Source organism: Schistocerca piceifrons, chromosome 3 (genome assembly GCF_021461385.2).
Source record: "Schistocerca piceifrons isolate TAMUIC-IGC-003096 chromosome 3, iqSchPice1.1, whole genome shotgun sequence".
Taxonomy (NCBI): Eukaryota; Metazoa; Arthropoda; class Insecta; order Orthoptera; family Acrididae; genus Schistocerca; species Schistocerca piceifrons.
This window is the reverse complement of record NC_060140.1, coordinates 233,912,874-233,927,444: the sequence shown is the minus strand read 5'-3', so window position 1 is coordinate 233,927,444 and position 14,571 is coordinate 233,912,874. Positions and strand designations below refer to the sequence as shown.

At 43.8% G+C, this 14,571-nt stretch overlaps 1 protein-coding gene across 1 annotated transcript in view; it reads right to left on the bottom strand.

Annotated features, from left to right (window-relative positions):
- The window catches only part of LOC124788538, a 266,831-nt gene extending 252,975 nt beyond the window's left edge, over window positions 1–13,856 (bottom strand). The window contains exon 1 of the mRNA XM_047255808.1: window positions 13,701–13,856. Within this exon, the coding sequence (XP_047111764.1) occupies window positions 13,701–13,856 (156 nt within the window). The remainder of the gene's footprint in view (window positions 1–13,700) is intronic.
- Window positions 13,857–14,571: the final 715 nt, after the last annotated feature.

Sequence of the window (14,571 nt, the reverse complement as noted above, 5' to 3'; positions counted from 1 at the left end):
CTGCTCGTCGAGGTCAGGCACAACGAGTTGTGACTCCGCAGAACACTGCAGCAGTTGAAGCCATAGTGAAGGAAAACCGCCGAGTGACACTGAATGACATTGCAGCATGTTTACAGATTAGTCATGGGTCAGCACACCACATTGTGCATGACGTGTTCCAGTTTCACAAAGTGTCTGCAAGTTGGTTGCCACGGCAGCTGACTCCTAAAATGAGCGAACGACGTGTTGATGCTTGTGAAGAGCTTCTTCGGCGCTTTGAACGAGAAGGTGATGGCTTCCTTGCAAGAATCGTTACTGGGGACGAAACCTGGGTTCACTTCCACCAACCGGAAACGAAGAGAGCGAGCAGGGAATGGCGCCATTCCTCATCACCAAAACCAAAGAAGTTTCGAACAGAACCATCAGCAGAGAAGGTTATGCTGACTCTCTTTTGGGACGAAAAAGGCGTCATTTTGGAGCATTACTTGCCTAGAAGGGCCACTGTTACCAATGCATCATATGCAGATATCCTAAAAAATCATCTACGGCCTGCAATCAAATCAAAGCGACGTGGATTGCTGTCAGCAGGTGTCCTTCTGCAACATGACAATGAAAGGCACCACACTGGCCGTACAACAGTTGCAATAATCGCAGACCTGCATTTTGAGTGTCTTCCTCATACACCATACTCACCAGACCTTGCCCCAAGTGATTTCCATATGTTTGTACAACTGAAAGACGCAATGGGAGGAAAGAAGTTCCGTTCTGATGAAGAGGTATGCCACGCGATGCATGAGTGGTTGTGCGGACTACCAAAAGAATTTTTTTCTAAAGGGATTTATGCACTTTTTAAGCGCTGGAGGACTTGCATTGAGCGTGGGGGAGATTATGTTGGAAAGTGATATAGCTTTGTGCCACTTTTGCACACTAAACAATACTTTAAAAAATATTTAAGGTTTTCATGTGGCTCACCCTCGTACTTTACATCACGAAATAAATAGTGAAAGGTAAACATCACTCACACCATGATTCTGCCGACCTAAAGAATGTCATGTCAACCGAAAAATTCTGCTCTGCAATGCTAAATGAGATGCCGTGTGGTACTGTCTACTCCCAAGAAGGACTGAGCAAAGCAGATACAGGCCAAGCCACAACCTGCGCGCGTCCAGCACAGCACATCGTGCTCGTATGAAGTTTTGCACATCTTGACCGATCCTGATCTAGGTCTTTTCTTGTAACGATAAAATGTTCCATCTGTTTGTCAGACTACATGCCCCGCTCATCGCCTTTCTTAATAGAGAAAATCCTGCAGTGTCCGATAAACAGTAGAGTTATGGTAAGTGGCCAAAACTCATGGTTCAAATGGCTCTGAGCACTATGGGACTTAACTTCTATGGTCATCAGTCCCCTAGAACTTAGAACTACTTAAACCTAACTAACCTAAGGACATCACACAGCACCCAGCCATCACGAGGCAGAGAAAATCCCTGACCCCGCCGGGAATCCCAAAACTCATGGAAAGGCGCTCAATGTGATGGATGTCTTCTGCTGCTGAAGTCTATGTCGTGTATTTGTCATCAAACAGTGCTGGTAGAAATGGGTTCCTGACGCCCCACATTTAAATCGGCGACGATTTGACTCACAGTAGCTGGTCGATCGCCTCATATCGCTCTCCAGAGGCGTCGTAAGACCTATTCGTCAAGCACTTGGGGTTGTCCCTGTATGGCAGTCTACGTGTGCTGGAACATTTCTCTGCAATACTAAAGACCCACACCAGACAGTGTTGACCGTGCGACCCTGAAATCTTATATAATCTCCAACATTCAACAACCTATACGTCTTGCACCGATTGTCCTCCATCGTTCAAAATCGGTTAACTCGCATCATGCTGCATGTTTACTACAGACCAGTCTGTAACAGACGACTTAGATTTCGTGTCTACGTTCGGTCCATATGCAGTATCTAGCTGCACCATTCCAACTTCATGCACTGCACGTCTTGAAATGCGACATTCCTTCCCATGGCCTTTGATAACTGAATCTAAAATCAACACAGGTTTGAGAAAGCAGATTTTGTTGGATACTTTATTTTGATCCTGCATAGTTCCCTTCTCATACAAGACCACATTGTATTAACTGAAACTGTTAAATACACTGAGGACACCGCAGTCATAACACACGATTTCTGTCGGCAGAGATACTTCCTCACAAACACTGTCTGATAAGAAGTATCCGGACACGTCTATGTAATGCGGTTGGATGTCACAATCCACAGTTCGTGATCTAGTGGCTAGCGTTGCTGCCTCGGGATCACGGGGTCCCGGCTTAGATTCTCGGCCTGTTCGGGGATTTTCTCCGTCCAGAGACTGAGTGGTTGTGTTTTCCTTACCATTTCACCTTCATTCGGGGTAGTGGCGAGACTGGACAGTGAAAAGATTAGGAATTTGTACAGGCCCTGATAACCACGCAGTAGGAGTACCCCACAAATAAAATATCAGCATCATCACTACATGTCACAAGAGGTGGATCCGCTAATATAAACGGTGCCGGGCATATTGTGTTGTCAGTAGAGAACCAGTAACAGCAGAATTAGTCCATCATCAGAGCTCAGTGACGCCGAACGTAGAATAGCCACTGCGTGTCACTTGCGTAAAAAGTCTGTCGGACATTCCAACCCTTCTAAAACTCCCCAAGCCGACTGTTGGTGATGCGGTTGTGAAATGAAAACGAGAAGGAACAATCACAGATGAAGCACGACCACGCAGATCTCTTGTACTGAAGAACAGGAACCATCGAGCAATGCGAAGGATTGTTGTAAAAAATCGCACGAGAAGAGCGGAAGGAATCATTTGTGAGTTCCAAAGTGCTATCACTAGTCCAGCTAACACAATTACTATGCGTAAGGATTTAAAAAGAATGAGGTTCAGTGGTCGAGTGGCTTCTCATAAGCCGCATACAAACGTAGTTAGTGATAAGCGTCAACTGAGGTGGTGTTAAGAGATACGTTGCCGAGCAGTGGATTACAGAAAACGAGTGACGAATCACGCTGTACCCTGCGGAAATCCGATGAAGCACGTTACCCGCCAACATGTATGGTGCCAACAGTGAAGTACGGCGAATGTGGTGTTACGGTTTTGGGTACTTTTCGTGGTTACAGTGTGCTCGCCTTATCGCACTTAAGATAACGCTAAATGCGAAAGAATATGAGCACAGTTTAAAACATTGTATACTGCGTACATCGGACGAACGTTTCGGAGACAATGATGATTGTATAGTCATTGGGTGTCACTTATGTAAAAAATATGTCAGTCATTCCAACTCTTCTGAAACTGCCACAGTCGGCTGTTGGCGAAGCGTTTGTCACAAAATAGGGCACTTGATATTTTTAAAAAGATCGGGAATACGATGTATCGATATTTAAAAAACTAGATAGTATTTGGCTCTTGATGTATCGAAAAGAGGCATCGATATATAGGTAGTGTCCTATAAAAATATCAGCTGCACACTGTAAATATACTACCGGTTTTAGAGCTGTATATTTAAACATTGATTTATTATTAGATATTCTGTACACCAACAAGATAGCAGCCTGCGTATCTGACTTAGGGCGAGAACTGGAAAGAAAACGACGCACGTTCACGCTTGGCGACAACTACTTTACTTACGATGGTAACTGCATGTAAGTGTCACAATAAAAGGTGTCCGATTGATCCGTTGTTCGGTTTCGTCACACATCGGGTTTGCCCGGAACAGTTCATGTAGACTTCCCCGTTTTGTCATTTCTGCCGACGCCAGCGACCTAGCGGTTGTAGTGTCGAAATTTCGTGGTGAAGCTAAATGTTGCCGTCTCTGTCGGTACAGCCGAGCGCCGATTCCGTCAGCATCGCCCCTCACACGTCTCAGCCCACCGCAAAACCCAATCTTGTCATTCAGATTTTTGTTCACCATTTTCAGCAACTGTTTCTGAAGAATGCCGATGTGAAGAAATAGCACAATAGTTGCGTTAATTTTTTTCCGTCGGACCGAGAGGGATAGCGCAGTGGTTAGCACAGTGGACTCGCACTCGGGAGGACGACGGTTCAACCCTGCGTCCGGCATTCCCGATTTAGGTTTTCCGTGATTTCCCTAAATCGCTCCAGGCAAATGCCAGGATGGTTCCTTTGAAAGGGCACGGCCGACTTCCTTCCCCGTCCTTCCCTAATCCGATGAGACCGATGACCTGCTGTCTGGTCTCCTCCCCCACAACAACCCCAACCCCTCCTAATCTAATTCCCTCAGCATCACCCACTTTTTCCGTCGGAGGTTCGAATCCTCCCTCTGGCATGGATGTGTGTTGTTCTTAGCGTACGTTAGTTTAAGTTCGTTAAAGTAGTGTGTAAGCCTAGGGACCGTTGACCTCAGCAGTTTGGTCCAATAGGAACTTAACACAAATTAATTTTTTTTAACGCGTCTGTTGTGCTATTTCTTCTCATCGGAAATCTTTTTATTCCATTCAGACCGTCACCCCAGTGCAATCAGACTTCTTCTTTTGCACCACGTATACTTGCTTCATCCATTCATAAAGAGAGAGTGGATGTGATGAAAGCTCAACAATTAGTAAGACTACTTCACGCCATTTTGATATCGATGTATCGGGAGAAAAAATATTGCCGGTATATGTTGTTGTTGTGGTCTTCAGTCTACAGACTGGTTTCATGCAGCTCTCCATCTTGCTCTATCCTGTGCAAGCTTCTTCATGTCCCAGTACCTAGTGCAACCTACATCCTTCTGAATCTGTTTAGTGTATTCTTCTCTTGGTCTCCCTCTACGATTTTTACCATCCATGCTGCTCTCCAATACTAAATCGGTGATCCCTTGATGCCTCAGAATATGCCCTACCAGCCGATCCCTTCTAGTCAAGTTTTGCCACAAATTTCTTTTCTCTTCAATTCTATTCAGTACCTCCTCATTAGTTATGTGATCTACCCATCTAATCCTCAGCATTCTTCTGTAGCACCACATTTCGAAAGCTTCTATTCTCTTTTTGTCTAAACTATATATCGTCCACGTTTTACTTCCAGACATGGCTACACTCCATACAAATACTTTCAGAAACGACTTCCTGACACTTAAATCTATACTCGATGTGATGTTAACAAATTTCTCTTCTTCAGAAACGCTTTCCTTACTTACCATTGCCTGTCTACAGTTTATATCCGATACCATTTGGAAAAAAATATTGATATTTTATCAACAGCGCCACCATAAAGCAATCTCTGGGAGGCAATGATTTGTGGACAATAACATTCCTGAAACAGACTGGCGTGTCCAGTGTTCCGACATTAACTCAATGGAACACCTTTGGGATGGGTTACGGCGTCACCTTCGTTCCAGAACCCAGCGTCCCAAATCTCTACCTTCTCTGGCTTCTGCTGCTGAAGAAGAATGGGCTGCCATTCCTCCACGGACATTCAGACACCTCATTGAAAGTGTCCGTAGTAGTGTTCATGCCGTCATAATGGTGAAACGCTTACACATCCCATATTAATACCCGGATTCTTTTGGTCAGGCAGTGTGCTAGACGGACGGCAACGTCTTTAGATTCGGCCTGAAAGAGTCCTGATCTTCTTTTGTTTATTGTGGTGATGTTAATGCGAAAGCATGTAATAAACAGAATTTATTAGCGATGCTTCCTTTCCTTCTGGTTGCTAATGGAAGAAAACCGCTAGCTCCACGTGGCATGAAATATGCTTGCTCTTCCATCCCTCACTCTTCCCCTGCTCCCTTCTACATCCTGCCACGTGAGCGAAATGAAATTAGCGCTCCCCACCAGCTCTGGCATGTTAGCGTCATTAGTACGTGCTAAATTTCCGATGACGCAATTAGGATGGCGCTGTTTCTACGGAGCCCGAAGATCAGGTCTGTGCATACCAGGAACCATTACATGCTTCAAGATTGTACAGGAGACACATCTTACCGATGATCTACCGACCATTTAAACAAATGTAGTGTTATAAACGTGTAAAAAGGTAGTCATCCATGGGTGGAAATAAATCCTTCCCTTCTCGACGAACTGTCTTTTACAGCCCCACTTTCTAATTTCGGTCTTAGATATATAAAAGCTGTATTTTTTGTGCCATCTGTGTGCCAAAAAATGGAGGCAATCGAAATTTAAGAGACATTTGTGAGCACGTCGGTACATGGTCATATGGCTTGCGCCACGGAGCTACTAAGACCTTGCAAGGTGGTGTAGCAGTTAGTGTACTGACGGATTTTTCAGGTTAATTGGGGGTTAAATCTTCAATCTGTCACCATGATTTTCATGTTTTACCTAAATCGCATGAAAAGGGTGCCGAGACGGGTGCTTCAGCATGATCGTAGCCAATGTTCTTCCTTATTTTTGTCCAACCAGAGCTGATATTCCGTCTCGTGTCAGCTCGATGTCATCTTTTGGGCGTTACCCCTAACCTAACTTCCTTTCGAAGTAAGTGAAGAGTTACCAAATAAAAGCTCAACGACGGGTGGTCACGTTTTCATAGTGTCACAATGGTTCCCGAATCTACGTCACAACTTTCGGAATTCAGGCGATAGATCAAATGAACGGTAGGCTTGACCAAACCGTGTTTTATTTTAATCTACCCGTATATCCCTGTGGCTAAGTAATGCATTCTATGACAAAGTACAGCGGGAAGTAGATAGAAAAATACTGCGAGGAGATGCTCAAATGTTAGCGAATGGCGAGGAGCTAAGGAGAGTTGCGAGAAAGACTAAGCAGGTACGAAATAACGATGATCTACCACGCGTCTCGAAGAACGAAGTGCCGCACATGAGACACAGATACCGAGCGAGGTGGCGCAATGGTTAGCATACTGGCCTTGCATTAGGGAGGACGACGGTTCAAACCCGCATCCGGCCATCCTGAGTTAGATTTTTCGTGATTTTCTTGCGTCGCTTAAGCCGAATGCGGGGATGGTTCCTTCGAAAGGGCACGGCCACTTCCCTTCTCCATCCTCCCTAATCCGAGCTTGTAGTCTGTCTCTAATGACCTCGTTGTCGACGGGACGTTAAATACTTATCGCCTCCTTTGAGACGTAGATGTTAACTAGGAACTGGGCAGTGTGTGGCATCCAAACCAAGATATCAGACGTCCGCGAATGGGGAGGCCAGCGGCTCCGTTTTAGGAAAAGTTATATGGAAATGGCTGGTAGAACAGTGAAGGGATTAATTACCTATGCGTCTGAAAGGACAAATTATACGTAATGATCTTGAATGAGGACTATCCGGAAAGTAAAGTTAGAAATGAATGGAAAAAATAATCGAGGATTTCTTTACTGTACAACAATATTCGTAGACAAACGGAACACGATTTACTTGTACATTTTACATTTGTGAAATAAGTTTAGAGCGAGGAGAATAGCAGCTGATTTTGTAGCGTTTTACCATTCATAGTGTGGTATTAACACTGGCCTTCCAACCTGAGGCCATAGTTCATGCGGGTATTCGATTTGTACGGCCAATGAAAATATTAGCTGCAGAAATTCATTGGCAGTCTACGGGTAACACGTGATTAAACACTACATCGTCGTAAAATGATGTGGGGTAGGGGACCATTTCAAACAGAGTCTCGCTGGAGTTGATTTCGAAGGCTATGTGCGAATAATGAAAGTTGACAAAAATGTGTAATACGTTCGATAATAGGTAACAAGTCTTTATAAACCATCATTTCGCTTTTCTTTGCTTCGCCGTGCGGAACACACGCGAAGATACTGGTCACTGACCCCCTGAGAGTATTGTAAACTGAAACATGAAGTGTATCATGTTCTCAGTCCTTCTGAAATGTCGTTTAACTGAGAACAAGTAACCACCTCAATGTCTGCCCAAAATTATATCTGTCGAATACTTAAGATCACAGTTTATCCAGAAAATATGCCTTCCAACACCAATAAACCATATTTATTGGGATGTACTGAACTGGTTTATGAGTTTTTGTATTTACAGTAGTTGGAGAAGACGATTGAATGGACACAAAATAAAGAAACATAAAAGTAAAAATGGTTTAGAGACTTGTGGCAAATTAAATGATATTTTCAAACAAAGATTCCAATCTATCCGAAACCGAAAGCTTAGAATCAATTAGTATCACCAGATTTTATTTCTGGCAGTCTGACACGGACGAAAGAAAACCATTCGTGACGGGAAGGCTGCTAGGTGAGCAGTGGACAGATGTGCGATGGGATTTATTCGAAGAGACAGGAATAAAAACAACTGGATAAGAGGAAAGAATGAAGTGCAAACGTAATTATGACTATCCTGAAAATTAGATGCAGGTGGACGGGACATGTGGCTACGCGAATGAGTGACAGATGGGTGCAGGAAGTTCTTTCCTGGATTCCAACTGATCTGAAAATACCGAGGCGACGACATAACGGAAGGTGAGGAGATGACATTGCGTCAGTCGAGATAAGAGGGGGAAAATAAACGTATGAAGGTCTAAAAGATGTCCTTTCCAAGAATTAGGACCTTCTTAAACTCTCTGGGAAGCAACACAACGCAACGTGCGATCATAGAGTTTCGAATTATACAGACCAGTTGGCATAGCTGCTTAGTAAAGTCACACATTGGTTCAGTTTTCGGCTATTAAGTCATTTCTACCTTCGGCTGTTGAAAGCTGTTTCTACCCGCCTCTGTGAGTGTGGTTTTGGGATGTTTCCCACATTTATGTACTAGGCTGCTGCTCTCGTGCTACACTTTATCCAAATAAGGCGAAAAAGTCAGTTTCCAAAGATCTTCTGTTCAATTTTAACTACGCCATTCAACATTAAATAATAAGAGGCATGTAAATAACACAATAAATTCATTACCGTAGTCAGATCTGACTTTTGTATGGAAACGACTTGTTATAGACGGGATCAAAATTGAATAAGAGTTTTTTAATGTTTACGTCTAGTGTTTCCACTTTGAGACATATTAGTTTGGTATTCTGTGGTTATTTTTGTTGATATACAACAGTATTTTCTCAATCATGCTTTCTTTAGATTCCTAACTTCAAGTGTCAACCTATCATTATCGGTATATTATTATTGTTGTATAAGTCATTAAATATCCTGGATTTAATAATGAGGTTGACGTAACTCCACACCGTTGAATCACGAACTTACCAATTAGATATCAAAGTAATCTAGCTGGAAACCCTCGAGTGAATACCAATCAGTCGTCTGATATACATTAATTATTCCTGTCGAAATTAGTTCGTGAGGCGCGATACTTACTGAAGCTCATCGAAATAGTTGTATCAAAAATATTAATTTTAAAATCTTGCTTCCTCTCGGATGAATTTCTGCAAATACCTTGTGTGCTGCCTTGGACCGTTCGTACATCTGCACCTACAAACATCGCACATCACCGTATAGCGCATGGCTGAGGAGACCTCATACTACTTCTATTAATTTCCTTCCCTGTCCACTCGCAAAGTGAGCTAGGAAAGAACGACTGCCTGCTTTCGTGCGAGCCCTGAATTCTCTCACTTGTCTTCTACATCTACATAGATACTCCACAAACCACCGTACGACCCGTGGCGTAGGGTACCCTGTACCACTTCTAATCATTTCCTTACCTGTTCCACTAGTAAATAGGGTGAGGGAAAAACGACTGTTATGTGTCTCCGTATGAGCCCTAATTTCTCGTATTTATCTTCGTGGTCCTTACGCACGATGTGTGTAACGGCAGCACAATCGTCCTGTAGTCAGCTTCAGATGGCGGTTCTTTAAATTTTCTCAACAGAGTTCCTCGAAAATAGCGTCGCCTTCCCTCCAGGGATCCCCATTTGAGCTCCCGAAGCATTTCCGTAAGATTTGCGTGTTGTTCGAACCTAGTGGTAACAAATCTAGCAGCCAGCCTCTGAATTGCTACGATGTCTCCCTTTAATCCGATCTGGAACGTATCCCAAACTCCCCAGCAGTATTCAAGAATAGATCGCACTAGTATCCTACATGCGGTCTCCTTTACAGATGAATAACACTTTCCTAAAATTCTCCCAATAAAGGGTTTCCCATATGAGTTCTTGCGTAGCTCTCGCGTGTTTATCAAACCTACCGGCAACAAATTTAGCAGCACACGCCTGGATTGCTTCGGTGCCTTGCTTTACTCACACCTGGCGGGGACACCAAAGACTTGACCAGTGCTCAAGAATGTATCGCACAACTGTTCTGTACGCAATCTGATTTATAGATGAAGTCCATTTTGCTAGAGCTCTCCCAATAGACCGAAATCGACCTTTCCATCAACAGATCTTACGTGCTTGTTCCATTCCATGCTGCTCTGCAGTGTCAAGCCTAAATATTTAAATGACATGTCTATGTCAAGCAGCAAACCACTAATACTGTATTCGGACATTACACGATTGTTTTTCTCACTCGTCTGCATTAATTTACATTTTTCTACATTTAAACCAAGCTGTCAATCGGCAGCAGTAACAGCCAGTGACAACACCGAAGATGCAGTACAGCATTACCCCAAGAGCTTTATGGCTACTTTCCCATTTACACTAAAGTACCTGAAGATGGTTCATCGAACCACTTGCAGGCTGTTTCTCTACCGTTCCAACTTAAACAGTACGCGGGGGAAACAAACGCCTAAAGCTTTCCGTGCTAGATCTGATTTCTTTCATTTTACTACGATAATCATTTCTGCCTCTGTAGGTCGGCGTCAACAAAATATTTTCGGATGAGAAAGCTGGTGATTGAAATTTCGTGAAAAGATCTTGCCGCAACGAGAAAAGCATTTGTTTCAACGGTTACCATCCCAACTCCACCAGTGTCATATCCGTGACACTCTCTCCCCATTTCGTGATAGTACAAAATGAGCTCCCCTTCTTTGTATTTTTTCGATGTCCTCCGTCAATCTCATCTGGTAAGGATCCCATACCGCGCAACAAGATCCCAGCACAGGACTGACAAGCGTAGTGTAGACTGTCTCTTTAGTGCACTGGTTGCATCTTGCCGGTGTTTCCCAAATAAAACGCAGTCTTTAGTTCACCTTTCTTACAATATTACCTATGTCGTTCCAACTTACGTTGTTCGTTATTGTAATTCCTAGGAATTCACTTGAACTGGCAGCCTACAGGTTTGTATGATTTATCAGCCACGCAATATGACAGAAAGCCGCTTGTGAGGAACGGTGTCAAAAGACTTCAGAAGTCTATGAATACATAATCAGCTTGAGATTCCCTGCCGATAGCATTCACAGCTTCATCAGCATAAAGAGCTAGTTGTGTTGCACAAGAGCAGCATTTTCTGAATCCGTGCTGTCAACAAATGGTTTTCTTCGGGCAATTCATAATGTTCGAACACAGTATATGATCTAAAACCCTACTTCAAATAGAGTAACGTGATATGGGTCTGCAATTCACGAATTATTCCTATTTCTTTTCTTGAGTATTGCTATGACCAGTGCATTTTCCCATTCTTTAGATAAGTATCTTTCGTCGACCGAATCTAGACTGGAAAATTAGTCTTTATTAAGTGATTTGAGTTGCTTCGCTACACCGAGGACATCTACTCGTAAGTTACTCATGACGGCAGTTCTTTATGTGAATTCTAGAATATTTTCTTCGTCTTCCTTTGTGAAGAAATTTCGGAAAAGCATATTTAGTAACGCTTTTTTGACAGTGTCATGGGTAACATTATCATCGCTGACGTGCAGTGAAGGTATTGACTGTACCTTGCCACTGGTGTACTTTACAGACGACTAGCATCTCTTTGGATTTTCTGCCAGTTTTCGAGACAAAATTTCGTTGTGGAAACCATTAAATGCGTCTCGCATTGAAGTTCACACTAAATTTCGAGCTTCTATCAAACTTCGCCAATCTTGGGTTTTGCGTTATTTTAAAAGTGGCATTCTTTTTCGTTGCTTCTACAACAGTGTTCTGATTTGTTTTGTGTACATGGGGCATTAGTTCCTTCTCTTATTAATTCATATGAATCTGCCAATACTGTCGATATCATTGCCATGAATCTAAGCCACGCTTGATCTACGCTTACATACAAAGGAGTCCAGAAAAATGTAGACACTCTTTGATAGTTAACATATTTGGAACAAAATGACGTATCGATGCAATTTTGCGCGGTAGCGTAGTCCATTGTTTTCTCAACAGATCTTGGCCCGTGTTTTCCAACAGATGACAGTGCAGTAATGAATGAAGTAAGATTGTCGTTTGAACAACGCAAGGCCGTATAGAAATGGTACTGGAAGTACGAAGACATGATGAAGGTACAATGGTAATGGCGTAATATGTAGGTAACTCAGCTACCAACACGTACAACAATTTATCGTATTCGGAAAAAAATTTATAGCCGACGATACTGTTCAGGATGAGCATAAGGATAGGTCTGACCGATCAAATACATCAAGAGTCCAGATTTCAGCGCTTATGTGTTGCAACATTTTACTAGATCACCTCAAAAATCTGTGAAGCGGGATGCATAAGAAAGCAGGGTTAGCCGATCAAGCAGACGACGAACTCTGAAGGCGGAAAGTGGAATAAGTATATTCCAATATCGCTTTACGTTATGAACAAGAAAGGAGTACTGCGTAGATGAATGGTTTGCAGGGATGTTTATCTGGTCTGACGAGGCGCAATTGAAACTGAACGGTACTGTAAACTGCCACAACTTCATGCACTGGGCTTCTGAAAATGCTCACGTTCACGTGGACAAACATGTTAATCTACCGGGTGCTAATGTATGGTGCCGTTTGTCATCGCGCGGTTGGCCCATTCTTCTTTGAAGGTACAGTAACTGGAGAGGTGTATCTTCATATGATGCAAACATCGAGATTACCTGCCATCTGAGAGGTGTTGGAAATGAAAGATTTTACCTATGATAAGATGGGCGTTTCGTCTCACTGCTACAGAGACTGTCAGAGCTTACTTGGATGGAAATTTACCTGTGGAGAGGAGCTGTTAGTACCTACCACAGTCTCCACACTTGACACCTGTTGACTTCTGCCTATGGGGACGTCGGAGAATGAAGTTTATCAAGAGAAGCCAGCTACACTGAACGAGCTACGAGAAACCATCGAGACGCCCTGTGCGGCTAGCACACCGGCAACACTGACAGCCGTATTTCGGTCAACAGTTCAGTGGCATCGACGTTGTTTCGTTGGCAACGGGTGTCACTTTCAACACATAAAATAGCCGGTAACTCTTCGTGATATTGGCAGAGTTTACCCAGGCTATGGCAAAAAGGGAATTGTTGCCGTAGCGTACACATCACATGGACTTTCACATGACAACACCGACAACGAGTAAGGTAAGTCTTCTCCTTTGTAATTACAAGTATTTTTGCAACGCTCTTTTGTCGTTGCTGTAGTGACCACCGTAAACATATAACGCCCGCCACCAGAGTCCCGTGATCGATTTAGGATCGCACATTCGATATGTATCGTTTGGACCCCGCGACTTCGATAGTCAATCATTCTTTGGAATTACCAAATAACCTTCCCCCAGTGCAAGAACTGTAGCGGTATGTCATTTTGTCCGGTGGTACTGATTATCAAAGAGTGTCTAAATTTTTCTGTGCCCCTCTGTAGTTAGTTTGGAAGGAATGGAGACTGCCTCTTAGGCAGGCGTCAAGCAAATTTTTATCTGGGTCGAGATGAAACTTGTCAAACATTTCGTGTGTGTGAAATAATGATTGGCAAATAGAAGATGCACAACTACAGACGTGACAGTTGTGGGGCTCGTACCTGCTCCATGGGGAGCTGGCCGAGGGGCGCGGGCGGCGGCAGGCGCGAGCGCAGCGTGGGCCCGTCGAGGCGGCGGAGCTCGGGGCCCGCCTTGGCCGCCAGCCGCAGCTCGTACTCGGCTGTCGGCACGCACACCACGAACAGCATGCCCGGCATCTCGGCGCTGACTGCCCGCCGCGCGCGGAGACTGCGCCGCCGCCGGCCGCTCGGGGTGCGTCTGCACTGCTGCCAACATCTGCCACCTTACAAACAGTCTGTCCATGATTGCCAACGTCCCTTATAGTAGATGATTTCCCTTACTTGTTGGTAAGAAAATTAAGCCTTCTTGTTTTGTCATCAATCCCTCCCGCCACGAATTTCTCTCCTGTGCTAGCCTCTTCATCTCAGAGTAGCACTTGCAACTTACGTCCTCAATTATTTGCTGGATGTATTCTAATCTCTGTCTTCCTCTACAGCTCCCTCTATCACCATGGAAGTCATTCACTCATGTCTTAACAGATGTCCTATCATCTTGTCCCTTCTCCTTATGAATATTTTCCACGTATTCCTTTCCTCTCCGATTCTGCACAGAACCTCCTCATTCCTTACCTTATCAGTCCACCTAATTTTCAACATTTCGTCTGTGACACCACAACTCAAATGCTTCGATTCTCTTCTGTTCCGGTTTTCCCACAGTCCAAGTTTCACTACCATACAGTTCTGTGCTCCAAACGCATATTCTCAGAAATTTCTTCCTCAAATTAAGGCCTATGTTTGATATTAGTAGACTTCTATTGGCCAGTAATGTGCCATTGCTAGTCTTTTAATGAACAAATAAGAGCATATGGACTGTCAGACCAATTGTGTGATTGGATTGAAGAGTTCCTAGATA